The following is a 15,794-nucleotide window of genomic DNA, read 5'->3' as shown; positions in this document are numbered from 1 at the left end:
GAGTGAGCCGGGAGTGAGCCGGGAGTGAGCCGGGAGTGAGCCGGGAGTGAACCAGGAGTGAGCCAGGAGTGAGTGAGTGAGTGAGCGAGGAGTGAGCGAGGAGTGAGCCGGGAGTGAGCCGGGAGTGAGCCGGGAGTGAGCCGGGAGTGAGCCGGGAGTGAGCCGGGAGTGAGCCGGGAGTGAGCCAGGAGTGAGTGAGTGAGTGAGCGAGGAGTGAGCGAGGAGTGAGCCGGGAGTGAGCGGGGAGTGAGCCGGGAGTGAGCCGGGAGTGAGCCGGGAGTGAGCCTGGAGTGAGTGAGTGAGTAAGCGAGGAGTGAGCGAGGAGTGAGCCGGGAGTGAGTCGGGAGTGATTCAGGAGTGAGCCAGGAGTGAGCAAGTGAGTGAGCGAGAAGTAAGCGAGGAGTGAGCGAGTGAGCGAGCTGGCGAGTGAGCGAGGAGTGAGCGCGTGAGCGAGCTGGCGAGTGAGCGACGAGTGAACGAAGAGTGAGCGAGTGAGCGCGGAGTGAGCCAGTGAGTGACTGAGTGTGTGAGTGAGTAAGTGAAAAAAGGTGGAAGAGAGGGAGCAAACGAGCGAGCGTAACTAGATAAATATGTAGCTAGGTAGCTAGGTAGCTAGGTAGCTAGATAGCAGTAAGTATGCAAGTAGGTATGTATGTTGGTATGTATATGTATGTATGTATGTAGGTAGGTAGGTATGTAGGTATGTATGTATAATTAAACTTTACATTTTTTTATTTAAAATTGCAGAAGACGTTTGATTAATGTAAACAAAAGATAAAGAAAATCAAATTGCAATTATTATTATTTTTAAAGTAAAAAATCAAATAGCGCGCGCTGCGCGCGCGCTTGTAATGTTCTAGTATTAATAAATATGATATAAATATATACCGTGCGGTTTTTCTGTAAAATTATTTACGGAACCGACTTTTCGTGCATTGCGGCACGCTCTCGAAAAACGGCAAATTACATTTAAATTACAAGTGCATGTGATATTTGTAAATAACAAAAACCATTATTTGCTTATATAAATGTTTTAAGAAGTAATAATTAATTTTATAGTTGTTTCAATTTGTACTTTCTTAATTCTTTCTTAGCATTTAGCATTAAAAAATTTCAATTTGTACTTTCTTCTTTCTTTCCTAATATATACTCTATTGAAGTAAAAATGAATTTGTTAAAAATTTGTTTTATTAATATGTTAAAATAATATCTTTCATACGTTAACTATACGTTTCGATCATAGAAGGTCTATGGTTTCGACACACAATGTTCGCATAAGTTGTAAGACTTATAAGACATGGGGAGAGTCTGCGCTCTGTGGCGCTCTGCCAGCTCTACCAGCTGTAAATTCATCTCTATTCTCCATCCATCTCCATGCAAGAGCGAGAACGAGAGGCATTTCAAGGTTACGAGGATTTTTTCGCCCATCATCGTGATGTACCGGACGTCAGATGTGCGGACTGTGGGGTCTCGCGCACGCGACGTACCTCTGTCCAGTCGTGATTTTCAATCAACCTTTTTTTTCGAGTGGCTCGCGATATCGTGAAATGGAGACCAGGTAACGAGTACGACCGGACGTGATGAGGGATTAACCTAGAGCCAGGAGATTTGAAGCATAGGGTGACCGTATCGCACCGTCATTTAACAGATACAGTCAACAGTGTCAGATATCCCCAACAAATGTGACACATTAAATTTACAAAAAAAAAAAAAAGATTTGAAGGCCAACCGTATGTAAACAAGGTACAGATGTCTCGCACCGTTGATACGCGATATCGGTCTGCTGTTGTTAATAAACGAATTCTTTTTTTATCGCGCGTCACACATATTTTGTATCTTTAAGCTATCCTATCTTGATTAATTTTATTAATTCCAACGGAACGGCCACCGATAGCGCATTGCCAAGACCTGTAATGACAGGTTGATACATTTACATAATTTTCTTTACAGGTACTCAAATCGCGTTGATTTCCCTTCAGAGTCACATATAACTTTCAGGATACATCATGTCTCGTTTACTGGTGCCCCACAATCCCACGTTGCTGTCAAAGTGTATATTGTTTAGAAATGAATGCAAGCAGGTCCATTATTCGTAAGTATAATGTTTTGCTAGAACATCATTTGAACATAATTCTTAACATACTTAAATTTTTTGTTAGCTGCAAAATCTTAGTGGTTGGAGGCGGTACTGCTGGCTGCTCGATGGCTTCGAAACTGTCAAGGAAGTTGAATGATCCGAAGCAGATTATTGTGCTGGAGCCCAGTGATGTGAGTAACAAATAAAAATCAATGATACGTGCAACTTTCCTTGACGATAAACTCTTTTAATTTTTCTAGGTGCATTATTATCAACCTTTGTTCACTTTGGTCGGCGGTGGTATCAGTTCTTATGCGTCATCGCGAAGGTATATGAAAGAGGTTTTGCCAAAGAAAGCAAAATGGTTGAAAGCTTCTGTCATCGGGTTTCAACCAGACGTTAACAAAGTGTCGACACATCAAGGAGATACTATAGAATATGATATTATGATCGTTGCACTCGGCTTGCAATTGTCCTGGGACAAAGTAAGTTATTAGATAGAGCTTCTGATTTAAACTAAATTTATACAATGGCCTAACTTATAATGTTTATTATAGATTCCAGGTCTGTTGGACAGCATACATGATCCAGATGCGCAAGTATGCTCTATTTATGGGCCTGACACTGTGCCTCAAGTTTACCAGAAGATAAAAAACACTGGACGAGGAACCGCGGTGTTCACATTTCCAAATACTCCGGTGAAGTGCCCAGGCGCGCCTCAGAAAATCGCCTATATTGCCGAGGACTACTTTCGCAAAGTAAAACACTTAAATAGAACTCAATTGTTTAGAACAAATTATTTTACACATTTAGAAAAAAATATAAGAAACTATAATATTTAAAAAATAAATTATAAATGGAGTTTATTTAACCAGGTTGAATACCTATGTACCTTATATCTCTACGGCTATCTATCATACGCCAATTTGCAGGGGAATATTTATCAAATAACATTAATTTTAAACTAATGTTTGTTTCAGCGCAAGTTACGGAATAACATCGATGTCGTATATAATACAGCATTGCCAGTTATATTTGGAGTTAAGAAATATGCCGATTCCCTCTGGGGCGTTTGTAAGCAGAGAGATATCACTGTCAATCTTCAAACGAATCTTGTGAAGATAGATCCGAGCAAGAAACAAGCCACGTTTGAAAAGCTAAACTCACCGGGAGAGACATTAGTGCAGGAAGTACGTTTTATCTTTGTAATAAAAATGAAGTCAATGTTATTACCAATCAATTTAAATCACAAATACTTTATTATGTGACATTAACTACGTTATTGTATGTGTTAGTACTCTCTCCTTCACGTGACGCCTCCAATGGGACCGCCTGCAATTTTAAAGGAACATCCAGCGCTGACTAATGAAGCTGGATTTCTCTCCGTCGATCCTAAAACGCTGCGACACACAAAGTATCCAAATATATTTGGCATAGGCGATTGTACAAACACACCGAATTCTAAAACAATGGCTGCAATAGGTAAAGAAAGAATATCTTCTAAATTTAAGACATTGCTAACATATAAGATGATTTATAAAGCATTTGTTATACAGCTGCACAGGGAAAAGTGTTGTATCAGAATATATTAGACGACTTGGATAATAAACCAATGATGATGGCCTACGACGGCTACGCGTCGTGTCCGTTAGTTACCGGTTACGGCAAGTGCATTCTAGCAGAGTTCGACTACAATTTGCAGCCAAAAGAGACCTTTCCAGTGGATCAGGGCAAAGAATTTTATGCTATGTTTCTATTAAAGAAATATCTATTTCCGTTTATATATTGGGACTTGATGTTGAGGTGAGATAGTTTATAATGGGTATTGATTGACGTCTCAAGTGTATATATGAAATATGTTAATTTTTTGTATTATTACGTACTTTTTTTTTTACAGAGGTTACTGGAACGGACCAGAATTCTTCCGCAAATTTACGAAGTTTCTAAAAAAAGATCACAAGAATTAGCTCGTATAGAAAGAATTCCGAAGAGAAATATGCACCTTTTTTCGCAATTGAGTAAAAAACAACGTTGTATATCTAATTAAAGGTTGCACACGCGCGCGCGTGTGTTGTATGTGTGTGTGTGTGTGTGTGTGTGTGTGTGTGTGTGTGTGTGTGTGTGTGTGTGTGTGTGTGTGTGTGTGTGTGTGTGTGTGTAATTCCTATCTCCTATATAAAATATATATAATAAAATTTAATAACATTTATAATGCATATATATGATGAATGGAAAAGTATCTTTTCTACATTATTGTAATGTTATAATAATATTGTACATAATATTGTTAGAATATATAGTCTAAGTTATTAAAAGTTTCATGAAAATTTTTGTATTACAGAAATATATATAAACTGAAGAGAATTTCAGACGAAAACGTTTAATGGCGAATTCGGTTGGGTGCACCAGTGCGCCCTCGTTTAGTGCAGTTTAGTTTTTCCTATTCTAAATACAAGGCAACCGAACACGAAACACTGAACGAGGGCGCACTAGTGCACCCAACCGAATTCGCCATAAGTCTAAAAACACTATCTAGGGAGATTTATATTTAAGCACTTAGTGCAGCCCTGTCGGCTCGATGGACAGGATGGACGTACAGAGCTGCCAGATTTTGCCGGGTTGCCCGGCACGGTAGGCCGACGCATGCGCTTACGAGTTGAAATACAGTAACGTATCACAAATCTGTAGACTCTTGTGACTACACACTCAGGTGTGCGTGGATAAGTAGAGAGTAGAATGTTCACATAATGATAAAAAATACACATTTTTCTGTAATTAAGAAAAATATTTTATTTGGCAAAAATACTACTGAGATATCCTCTGTACTGAGAGTACTGGGCCCGCCAAAATTAAGCGCCCATAATACACATAACTGTATTTGCCATCCATTACACATGCGCGGCTTGACCCATGGCGGGGGGTCTGGCAGCACTGTGGACGTAAACCGACCACGTCGTCAAACGTTAAAATTCAGCATAAACCATAAGCATGGATGGTCAACCGCTGGTAGGTTTTTATGATAAATAAAAATTATTTTTGCACTAAGATTATCAATTAAGAAACCTTGTGGCATATATTCGTGATAAAAATACCGCAGTACATTAGCTTGAGAGAACCGCAATGGATATTTGAAAGAAGCATGACATAACCTAAATGTGACACAATTCAATTTCTAATCGATCTTATGGTATAATTGATTTTATTTCTAGTGTGTCCTGTCAGTTTTATTTCTCGGGTAATTTTTAAAAAAGAAACTACAGATATTGTTTTAAATAGTTTAATATTTCTAACTTAAATCTTGCGCTATATATATTCTGTTATGTATTGTATAAATATATATAGTTTTATTATATTTTTATATTATATTGACATGATTAAATTGTTTTAGGAGCCTACACTGTACACTGTCAAGGGAATGGCCATCCTTGATAATGATGGCAATAGGATATTGGCAAAGTATTATGACAAGAATATATTCCCAACATCAAAGGAACAGAAAACTTTTGAGAAGAATCTGTTCAGTAAAACACATCGGGCAAACGCGGAGATCATTATGTTAGATGGTTTGACTTGTGTCTACAGAAGTAACGTAGATTTATTTTTCTACGTGATGGGTAGCTCGCATGAAAATGAAGTGTGTATTATTATTATTATGGGATTGTTAAATACTTTGATAGTCACAGAATATATATGTATTAATTCATATTGGATCTGTATTTTAGTTAATCCTGATGAGTGTCTTGAATTGCCTGTACGACTCTGTTAGTCAGATCCTTAGAAAGAATGTAGAGAAAAGAGCAGTATTAGACAGTTTGGACATAGTGATGCTAGCAATGGATGAGATTTGTGATGGAGGGTAAGCAAAGTATTATTTAGTTATTTTTTAATGTAATAAGCAAAGTAACATGATTTTTTTTCCCCCTAGTATAATTTTGGATGCGGATGCAACAAGTGTGGTGCAGAGGGTAGCCTTGCGGACAGATGACATTCCACTTGGAGAACAAACAGTAGCACAGGTAATATATTTTATTTTGAAAAATGTATTTTTTCTTCATCTTTTTTAAGTTGCAAACAATGTAAATAAATTAATATAACTTGATTCATATGGATTGTTTCTTTGTTTCAGGTGTTGCAATCTGCTAAGGAACAGCTCAAGTGGTCACTATTAAAATAAATATTTTCTTTTTATATATGGTTATCTCGTATGAATATATTCGTAATACATACCTATTATTATTGTATAATACAAACATTTAAATAACAATCGATATAAATAATTTACATTGTTTATATTGATTTATTTTTTATTCTCAATTTTTGGAATCGTAGAAAATTCTTGTAATTTTGAATGGTACAATCTCCTTGCTGATATGTTAATATCTTGCTGTAATCGATTATTGAAATTTTTATTTTTATAATTAAATAAATCTAGAATCGAAGGTTTTGGAACTTTAGAAAATTTTTTAGAATTTATACATTTTATCTAGTAAGGAATATTACAGTCAATCGATAAGATAACTAGCGACCGTATCTGTAAAAAAAATTAAAATTGTCTTATAATTACCGACAAGAAATAGTTAATATCTTCTTCACTAGGTGACGCCACTTGATTTATAACTAAAGCTGAGAAAGATTTTATCGTTTCGGAGATAGTATTCTCTTATTTAATTTAATATATTTACAGAATATGTATTTTAATATACCATATTGTACACGATTTCAAAATGTGACTATCTTTTATAAGTTTATACACATATTTTCACTTTACATTTTACATATTTTACAAAATACAATCATGTATTTCGCGAGCGATCTCCGTTGTCGTGAGGCACGCGGACAGCTGTACTCCGTATATAAATCCGGGGATAAATATGGGGATCATCTTCGCGTGATTATAGCGTCGAGATCGGCGAGTTTATCGAAATTACACCGGCTTCAATCCCCGCGCGCGCGTCTCTAATGGAACCTCGTCGGCGATGCTGAATTGCTCGCACGAACTTTTTACATGGTGTGGCGGCCCCCATCGGCGCCCACCGCCCCCCAGGGAAATCCAGCGAGCGAGGGTGGTCATGGACGAGAGGGAAAGGGGAGGAGAAGAAAGTAGGGAGACAGAGAAACAGACCGAGAGAGAGAGAGAGAGAAAGAGAGGGTGAAAGAGATGGGTAACGCGGCTCTACGGAGAAGTGATGCGGAATACCAGCCGGTTCCTCCGTTTATCCGTCGTCACGTGATGGCGACCCGTGGACGACCCGTTTCGATCGCGTCCGTTGGTTACTCTTTCATCGGCCTCCTCCGCGCTGGGAATTTTCAATTTGATTACAAACTGTCCGAACGCCACCCAGTCCACCCTCTTGCGTCGCGCGTTTCCGCTTTTCCACCATCTCTACCTCTGCCTCCTCCATCGCCACCTGCTCTCTTCCGTTGCTCTCCCAACCCCCGGCACCACTACTCTTTCTCGCGCGCGACCCGATGAAAAACTCTCGTCGCTCGATCGCGACGGAATTATTGGCCGGCCGACTTTATTTATGGCGTTCATTTTCCTGGAGATCGCGGCGGCCAGGACGCGCAGCTCGTCTGCCATTTTTCTCTTTTTTTTCTCTCCCTCTCTCGCTTCGTTTCTTTTCTCACTTCTTCCTCATCTCGTTAATTACTTGCTTATTCCGTACCTCATTTCAATGTTATCAGTTATGTTTTATTGTTTTCGATGCCTGATTAATCAACGTTGCTATGTCTTACATATCTTTGTACTTTTGTCAATAAATTAATAATTACTCTTTAAATCTAAAATTACTTGTTAATTTCACTGCATTATACAAACAGATATTTTAATTATATTATATTAGATAATTATGCCTTATCCTTCACATTTTCTTTTTTTTCTTTTATATTATGTGCTTGTTTAAAAGTCGATCTTGTCAGAATGTTCTACTTGAATTATTCCTCGTACAACAATACCTCGTATACAGATCTTTTATAGAGAATAATATTTTTACTTATATGTAAAATTTACTTTTATGTATAACAATATTTTTAAAGAACCAAAGTTGTAGGTCATGTTTGAAAAAAAAGATTGCAAGACTCAAAAATTGAAATAAAATGATTTTCTAAATCGGAAATATACCCCCAAAAATATGCACGCAGATCCTTCCACGATAAACACAGAATAAAACGTCTTTTGATCCTAATAAAATCACAGCCTTCAGATTTATCGATGTATCTATCCCTAAATTTTCTAATAATCGGTCGTTTTCTTCTTCAAAAGGAGACATTTCACAAAGGTTCTTCTAGCTATAGCTCGTGCTCCGAATATCGTGCAGAGTTCGTCTATTTCCTGAATACCCTACACGAGAGAGAGAGAGAGCACTTCATCAATTTCTCTCCTTTACCCCGTCGACGCTCGGTTGCGTCGTGACTCTTTTTTTTCTCACTTTCGTGCGAGCCGTCGATACCGCGATTTACGACCCGTCAAGCGAGAAAACGAGCAGGACGTTAATAACGACGACACGTTGACGAGAAGCGCACACCGCGCTTTCCTCCTACTAGTAACGGGAATTAATTTCAGACAGGCGCGCGCGTTTCTCTCATTTTATCATCTTTGAAATAATACGACGAGGGTTACGCAAATAAATTAATGTCTCCAAGCAGATAAATTGGAAGGACAAAAGAATGGCAACGAGCCTCGATGAGCTTCTCAATTAAATGTAACCATCTCCAAAAAAAGACAATCTCTTACAAAAGTACCCTGCTAACACCTCTACCGTTCAGACTGCGACATCCGTTTCGACGTTGCCGGCATCGCGACGCCGTCAGTATCTTGTTACTTCGTGACCGACAGCTAAGAGCGTTGATTCATGTATCATCGGGGATGGTCTCTGTCCGGTAATCTTTAGGTTTAGATACATCCGAGCGCGTTGACGTGCACGTATCTAACCGGAAAGAGGTGCTCTCGTAAATCAATAACCTCGACAAGAGAGAAAGATATATATATATATATATATTATACACACAGAGAAAAGGAGGAGAGGGGGGGAAAGGAAGAGGGACGAGCGTCGTCGTGAACGGCACATGCCCGAGACGCTAAGCGCGTCCGTTAAACGGAAACTCGAATCGAATCCCGTTCCTAATGTTTTCTCTCTCTCTCTCTCTCTCTTGCGCGCGCGCACGCGAGCACGGTGGTCCAGGTGGCTCGGCAAGGGCAATTAAACGTATAAACGGCGTGAATTAGCCGCAAGAATTGGCGCCCGGGCCGGGTGCTTTTCAATGGGCCGCGCCCGGGGCTGTCGCCGGGGATCAGGGGCCATTTAACACGATGACATCCCATTTACCACCCCCGCACAAAGACCCCGGGACCGCGGCCAGACCCAGACAAGCAAAGCCCTGGAAACCCATATGTCAGGACGTGCCGTGGCTGGTGCGTTGCTCTCTTTCACGAATGTATACCGTGGCCGGACCCCGCGCGAACACCAAACAGCCGTAATCGTTGTCTGGTTTCGGAAAGTTATTCGCCAGGATAAAGCGACTACTCTCGCGATTAATCTCGTTTAGATCACCTCCCTCACTGCCACCCTCCATATCACCGGGATTTGCGCACCGTGCCGGTACGAGCGGCGAGAGATCGTGCGCTCGCATGCACGAATCTATTTGTGGTATCTTCATTACCTCTGTTGTCACACGTCATCGTTTCATCACAGATTTCTCTCCTCTTGCGATCTATTACTTGGTAACGCTGACCATCACGTCTCTCTTTCACTCTATTTCTTTCTCGTTTGCGAGAGCATTTCTCTCGCATTTTTCTTTTTACATTTATCTTGTTTTTTTTATCTTCTTTATTTTGTTTGTGGTTATTTTTGTATTGTACTCTGAAAATATAAATTGTAGCATAAATAGCATATAAGTCTACATATATATTTATATAACTTAATTGAAATAAATTATTACTACTGTGTAAATGTATAGGTACAAAATTAATTTGTAACGATATACTGATTTTAAACTTATTAACATTATAACAGACCGATTGCAAGTATGAAATCACGAATCTGTGAAATGCAGAAATGTGTAGCTTTTATTGAAAATGATAACATGCTACTATTGATTTATTTATGACATTAAAAATAAGATAATTATGTTTGCATCTTCGTGTTGATGAGATCAACAATAATCAAGAAAAAGAGAAAAGAGAGAAGCAAAAAAAGGAAAGAGGAAAAGATATGATTTAAAAATGACAAATTTAGTCTTAATTTAAATTTAAAGTTTTTCCCCAATAAATAATGACATTAGAAGATAGAGATACAAAAGAAAAATTAGATTTTTTTATATGCACTCTTGATCTTTAACGTGTTTGTTAGGCGCATAGTTTCTTTCAGGAAGGAAGAGATTCTCGGTATTTTCGAAGAGAAAGAGAGAAGGCTGAAAGGAGTCCCTTTGATAAACACGCTGCTACACGTTATGAATGCTTGATGATAGCGTTTCACGACTCACGTGGCGCTCGCGGAAAAAGGGGTTGCAGGAGTCGACGAGAGGGGGTGCGGAAGGAAGATTCTTCGTGCTCCTTATCCGAGTCACGGATTCTGCTGCCGTGCAATTTCCCCCACCAAGTTAGCCTCCTTTCATCCCTCTCGTCGTCCTCCGCGATCCTTCCTTCGCTACCGCCAATCATCGACGAGAAGCGAAGCGCAAGGGATGGTAAAACAGAAAACCCTCTCTTTGTCGCCCGAACTTGCTACTGAATTACTGTACCGAGACAATATGGTATTCTCTTTTCCGCACTAAATAATACGAAAGCCGTGTAGCTTTTCTAGAGCGAGATAGCGTTTTCAAAAATAGTCAGGCGTGATTAATCCATGATTGATTGAGCGACTTAATATTTATCATCCATCCATGAGATCATAAAAATTGTAAATTGTATATATTATTGAAATTCATATAGCGAAACAAGATTAAATCGTTTGAAAATTTATGTAATTTCAATTTATCTAATTCAAATTAATAATCAGCATCGCTGATATTTATTATCTTTAATCGCTGAAGATATTTTCGATTTCGTGCTAAAAGCTTTTGGCCAACGCGCTTACGGAACAACTCATCGCGAAGTAGACTATAATAACGCCTTGATTGTTATACCTTTGTCTAACGACGCCGCGGACATTGAACGATGCCCGGCGATTTATCTCAGTCCATCGGGCTTAACAACGGCGGTGAAACAGGTCGGTCGCACGTAGGTATGTATGCGCGAACCGAATGATACCGAAGTTGCGGCGAAAGGGTCCGATTTGTCCGCTTATGGGCTCTGCTTGCCCTTAATCTCGTCGTTCCCTTTCCCCGTCGTCCCTTCCTCCGCCCTAATAGTGTATGCGGGATACGCGGGACAGGTATATCCTTAGGATAAACTCTCGTCCCTTTTCATCCGACGGGCGCGTCGCACCGCCCAATGACGTGCCGTCCTGCCAGGACCAATCGGCGAGCAAGGAGTGGTGAACGAGTTCCCCCCTCCCTCCCGCTCTTACCCTCCTCCCGTTCCCTCCGAGTGCCGTCCGGTGGGGTGCAACGCTTACGGACTTCCTCGCTCAACTCCGAAGTATCGACCCGACACATCTCCCCCTCTCCCTTCGCCGATAAGCGAGAGAGACCAGAGCCATCATGGCCGCTGGATGTTCTGGCGTTATATAGGCGTTATGTACAATATGTACAATCGGCCTCTCGTGCGCGCGGGGGCCGATCTCCGAAGTCGCGCGCGCGGATCCGATTTAAAATTAATCCTTCCGCTCCTATCAATTAAGTTGTTGGCTGGCGTTTAACCCTCGTTCATCGAGCTACCTCTTCCCTATAACGAGATACCTGAAAGAAGAATTAAGAAAATTGTTAATACTTAGAGAAGAAACATATTTAAAAAGATGTTGGGTAACGTTAAAATAACGAGTTGAACAATGGAGGATTGACACTTCTTTTATCTTATTTTTCATTATTTTCCTTCAATATTCGTTTCTTCTTACTGAACAATAAAAACGAAAACGTGCATGCAATCCGGTAATTTAATATTATACAGTTAAAAAAATTGTATTAAATTTATCTGTTTTTGCATATTGGCTCATTTTAATTTTTATGTTAATTTAAACTTGAATATGTTAAAAAGTAATACAAACATATAAAAAATTAACACAAAAAATGTAACGCCTTAAGAAAATTTGGAAACAAATCGTAGAGCATTTCTTCGGTAGGGTTAACGTTTCTCTAAAAAATATTGATTATTAATTAATTTAGCACGAACTATTCAAATCAACATAATTACGATTTTCTTTTTGTTCTTTTGCGTTTGTGATTGTCGCATTAATTTATTTACAGTTTCCCAAAATTCAAAAGTGATTTACAAGAGGTCGTTTTTACGAGGTAGGCGCTCCGCGCGAATACGTCGTAGTCTCTTATTCATAATTACACAATGAAGAGAACGCATCGTTACGGATGCACCCACCTTCACACGGGCTCGCCGCGATCGCGAGTTCAACGGGTACATTCCGTGCTACCGGGATCACAGGTACATACACACACACACACACACACACAAACACACACACACACACACATACCAACGTGCTTGCTAGATCAGAGGTCGTAACAGCGTGGTGCCCAGTGCCTTATTGCTACCTACCACCTTACGCCGAAGAGAAAGCGAGAGAAAGAGAGAGAATCTCACCCCCTTCCAATTCTCGATCCTTCCCCGGCGATATCCCCTCGCGTAGTAGACACGCCGGATAAGAGAATCTACACGAGTATACCGAATACACTTGTGCGCGCGCAAGCTATGTGCACAAATACATATGTACATTATATATACATTTATACAGCACTGTTCACAGAAAGATGCCCATCGAGGCAATTCGACACCCTTATTGTCACTGATGCTTCAACGTGCTACTATGTACACGTCATCATTGTATTCTTATACATTTAACAATAAATTTTCGTGAAGACATTAAATATCTTTGGTATATTTGACTAACTGAGAGGTATTCAACATAAAAACTGCGCCAGGCTTTCTGAAACGCGGCGATAGGTTGCTGACACACAAGTATATTCCAGTATATATACTTACTCGCAACGTTGTAACAATAAGGCAATGCGAGCCGCTTCGTATATTTGGCTACAAGAAAATGTTGCCATCTAGCACGAGATTAGCGTCAGGGACGCTCCTACTTTCAAGAATTTTCCCCTGTTCTTGTCGATCATCCTGTGAATCCGCACGAATAATCTCGGCAATCCGTGGGCGACGAAAGAGCCATTTCCCGCCAGTCGACCTAAAAAACAAAGATGTTACTTAACAGTATCCAGCGTTTACACAAATTTCATACGGATTATAAAAATTACCGCCTTACGTATGCACGCAACAAATAAATATACATATACATTAAATATATGTAATAAATCGTAAGATTTTTGGACTGCAAAATACATATATATATATATTTATTAAAATAATACATTTTGCAATCTAAATATAAATAATCTTACTATGTTTGAAATATTTTCATTCGAAAGTTGTAACTATTATACAATTCTGAAGACACAGCAGCAAAATAAATTTTATATAAATACGTATAATTAAATAAATTATTTAGAGATTTAATGTAGAATATTAAAAGTGTTGAAAATGACAATTAATAGAGAACGAAATTAATTTATGAAAGATAATAAAACAAATAATTAGACAGGTCAAGGATATCGTGACAGTGAAATTGCTCCGTGCAGGCAATTCAAGAACAAAAAGCTGCGTCCCTGACGAACAACCACGGCGATATCCTTCCACAAGGTGGCCATGTTACATTCCCCGAAGCGGTAAAACCCTGCCGACTAATAAGTTTCATCCCCCGCGTAGTGAGCACCAATTATGAACTTGCTCCGGCCATAATTAAAAAATGTAATTTCGCCGCCAGAGCTCCTCGATCTTCCCTTAACGCTTTAACGATCTCTTACCCCGTTTCTCCACGGAGGTATATACGCGCGGAAGAGTATAACGGATTGAAATATTCACCCTCGCGAGCCCTCTCTAAGTAACCGTCTATATCTATCGCCGTCGTTGCCGCGATTTTGCAATTTCGCCTTATTCCTTTTTATCGCATCGGTAAAATCCGATCTTCTACTTATCTCCACGCGAGTGTAATATTCGTAGAAAATTAAAAATAATATAATTGCATGTTACAGCATAGAAAAATAATATCGTTATCGCACGATGTAGTTGTAATTTTTATTTTTTTCAAGAATAATTGGTTAATTTGTTATATAATTCTTTACTAAATTAAAGCAATCGTTTAACGATGCTAGTGATCAGCTTCCGAGCAGCATTTACACTATCTTTCGTCACTTCCGTTGGGTTTCCTCGCATAGAAGGAAAAAGTCGACGCCTAAGATTTCCCTGTGCTTAAGCGGCAATTAAAACGAGTGACAAGTGCCGGAATTAGAACGAAATTAGGCGTCCCACTCGAGAGGCTTCTCGTCGAGGATTCTCTCACCGATCGAGCGTCACTTCGAGAAGCACTTCGAGGACCGACAGCAGCCGAGCTCTTCCTGCTTCCTGCTCCTTTAGCTTTTTTTAGCCAGGATAAAAAAAAGGAATGGCAGTCACGTCGCGTTGTGTCGCGTCGTTGAACGCTTCCGTGAAAAAAAAGAAAAAATTTCCCGCACCGCTTATCGCGACAGGCAGATGCGGAGACACTCTTTTTCTTTTTTCCGTGATATTCTACTTACACGACACTTCACTCACGATACGATCAAAGGACAAATATCGCCATTAAAAATCACTCAATGCAATTTCGGAGCGTTAGATATGGAAATTAGAGATGTGACGTCATATTTATAATGTATAAAATTATAATCGAAAGTTGTCATAATTAAATCTAATACTTTAACATCTCTATTAAATTTTTAAAAACCATTTTCCTTCTAATTAACAATTCTTCTCTTCGAGTCTAATCTTACACAATAAAAAACATTTTGCACTTTTAATAAAACAGACTCTTATTAAAATTTTTTAATTTAATTTTAACTACAATCCCTCCAACCAAAGTCATTCATGTCCTCTTCATTTCTAAGAAAAAATTATGCGTTCGCTTTAACAAATGATTGTTATAAAAAAATATTTAAAGAAATAATTTCTAAATTTTCTTTACATTGATTTTAGTAGATAGAAGATATAAAGAGATTAATTAACTATTAACTATTAACATGGTAAAAACGCACTGTACATGAAATACTATGATTAGAGAGATTAAGTTAAGATTGCAAAAAAACGATAGAGAGATTAAAATTTATATGTAAGTAAAATGTTACGTCCTTCGGATTTTCCTCTTTGCTTTATGTCGATAAGTAATTTTGTAAAAAATAACAACATTTGTTCTCCAATCTATTGACGTTGTATAAGGATTATCAAATTCTTTAGAAATTTGAGTGACCGTGTAACATGGGTTTTTACACAAATTTTTCAACTACAGCAATAATTTCGTCGTCTTTACGTACTCAGTAGTATTGTACTTTTTGGTCATTCTAGGTTGATTTATGTGTTACGCATTTATGTGTTACGCATTACTACGTAACCGACACTTTTCAAAGAAGACCTACATGGTGTCCATTATTGTATTTTCTTTTCTTTCACAGTATTGTCTTTTTCCAACAGTTTGCCATAGCAAATCGCAATAGCTCCGGAACGAACGGAAGTGAAATTTAATGT

At 39.0% G+C, this 15,794-nt stretch overlaps 2 protein-coding genes and 1 long non-coding RNA gene across 7 annotated transcripts in view; 2 read left to right on the top strand and 1 right to left on the bottom strand.

Annotated features, from left to right (window-relative positions):
* The first annotated feature begins 913 nt into the window (after positions 1-913).
* Positions 914-4,441, top strand: LOC105839154 (sulfide:quinone oxidoreductase, mitochondrial). Of its 3 annotated transcripts, none has more exons than XM_012685254.3 (9): positions 914-1,743; positions 1,999-2,092; positions 2,160-2,268; positions 2,338-2,562; positions 2,635-2,835; positions 3,058-3,267; positions 3,373-3,559; positions 3,634-3,880; positions 3,975-4,441. In XM_012685254.3, exons 2-9 carry the CDS (start codon positions 2,007-2,009, stop codon positions 4,042-4,044), a joined length of 1,335 nt encoding a protein of 444 aa, XP_012540708.1. In that variant the 5' UTR covers positions 914-1,743; positions 1,999-2,006; the 3' UTR covers positions 4,045-4,441. The 3 variants fall into 3 exon arrangements, with proteins under 3 accessions (XP_012540708.1, XP_012540707.1, XP_012540706.1); XM_012685253.3 differs by having other exon boundaries at positions 916-1,743; positions 1,951-2,092; XM_012685252.3 differs by lacking the exon at positions 914-1,743 and adding an exon at positions 1,784-1,920.
* Positions 4,442-4,646: 205 nt separating this feature from the next.
* Positions 4,647-6,251, top strand: LOC105839155 (coatomer subunit zeta-1). Its single transcript, XM_036291711.1, has 6 exons — positions 4,647-4,665; positions 5,012-5,083; positions 5,466-5,711; positions 5,800-5,933; positions 6,003-6,093; positions 6,204-6,251. The coding sequence occupies exons 2-6, from the start codon at positions 5,066-5,068 to the stop codon at positions 6,249-6,251; spliced, it is 537 nt and encodes a 178-aa protein (XP_036147604.1). The 5' UTR covers positions 4,647-4,665; positions 5,012-5,065.
* Positions 6,252-7,715: 1,464 nt separating this feature from the next.
* Positions 7,716-15,794, bottom strand: part of LOC114255221 — a 37,599-nt gene continuing 29,520 nt past the window's right edge. For 2 of the 3 annotated variants that reach the window (XR_004964541.1, XR_004964540.1), the window contains 2 exons: positions 13,167-13,368; positions 7,716-11,914 (listed from right to left, as the gene is read on the bottom strand). This is a non-coding gene — a long non-coding RNA (uncharacterized LOC114255221). The remainder of the gene's footprint in view (positions 11,915-13,166; positions 13,369-15,794) is intronic. The other variant, XR_003626524.2, reaches the window with a different exon arrangement.

This window comes from Monomorium pharaonis, chromosome 9, assembly GCF_013373865.1.
Source record: "Monomorium pharaonis isolate MP-MQ-018 chromosome 9, ASM1337386v2, whole genome shotgun sequence".
Taxonomy (NCBI): domain Eukaryota; kingdom Metazoa; phylum Arthropoda; class Insecta; order Hymenoptera; family Formicidae; genus Monomorium; species Monomorium pharaonis.
Note: the sequence above shows the minus strand (reverse complement) of the source record. Positions and strands in the feature narration are given on the sequence as shown.

Coding starts and splice junctions, on each gene's coding strand:
- LOC105839154 (XM_012685252.3), top strand. Junction 2,836..3,057: donor CCGAGGACTACTTTCGCAAA/GTAAAACACTTA, acceptor TGTTTGTTTCAG/CGCAAGTTACGGAATAACAT. Junction 3,560..3,633: donor TAAAACAATGGCTGCAATAG/GTAAAGAAAGAA, acceptor TTTGTTATACAG/CTGCACAGGGAAAAGTGTTG.
- LOC105839155 (XM_036291711.1), top strand. Junction 5,712..5,799: donor GTAGCTCGCATGAAAATGAA/GTGTGTATTATT, acceptor TCTGTATTTTAG/TTAATCCTGATGAGTGTCTT. Junction 6,094..6,203: donor GAGAACAAACAGTAGCACAG/GTAATATATTTT, acceptor TCTTTGTTTCAG/GTGTTGCAATCTGCTAAGGA.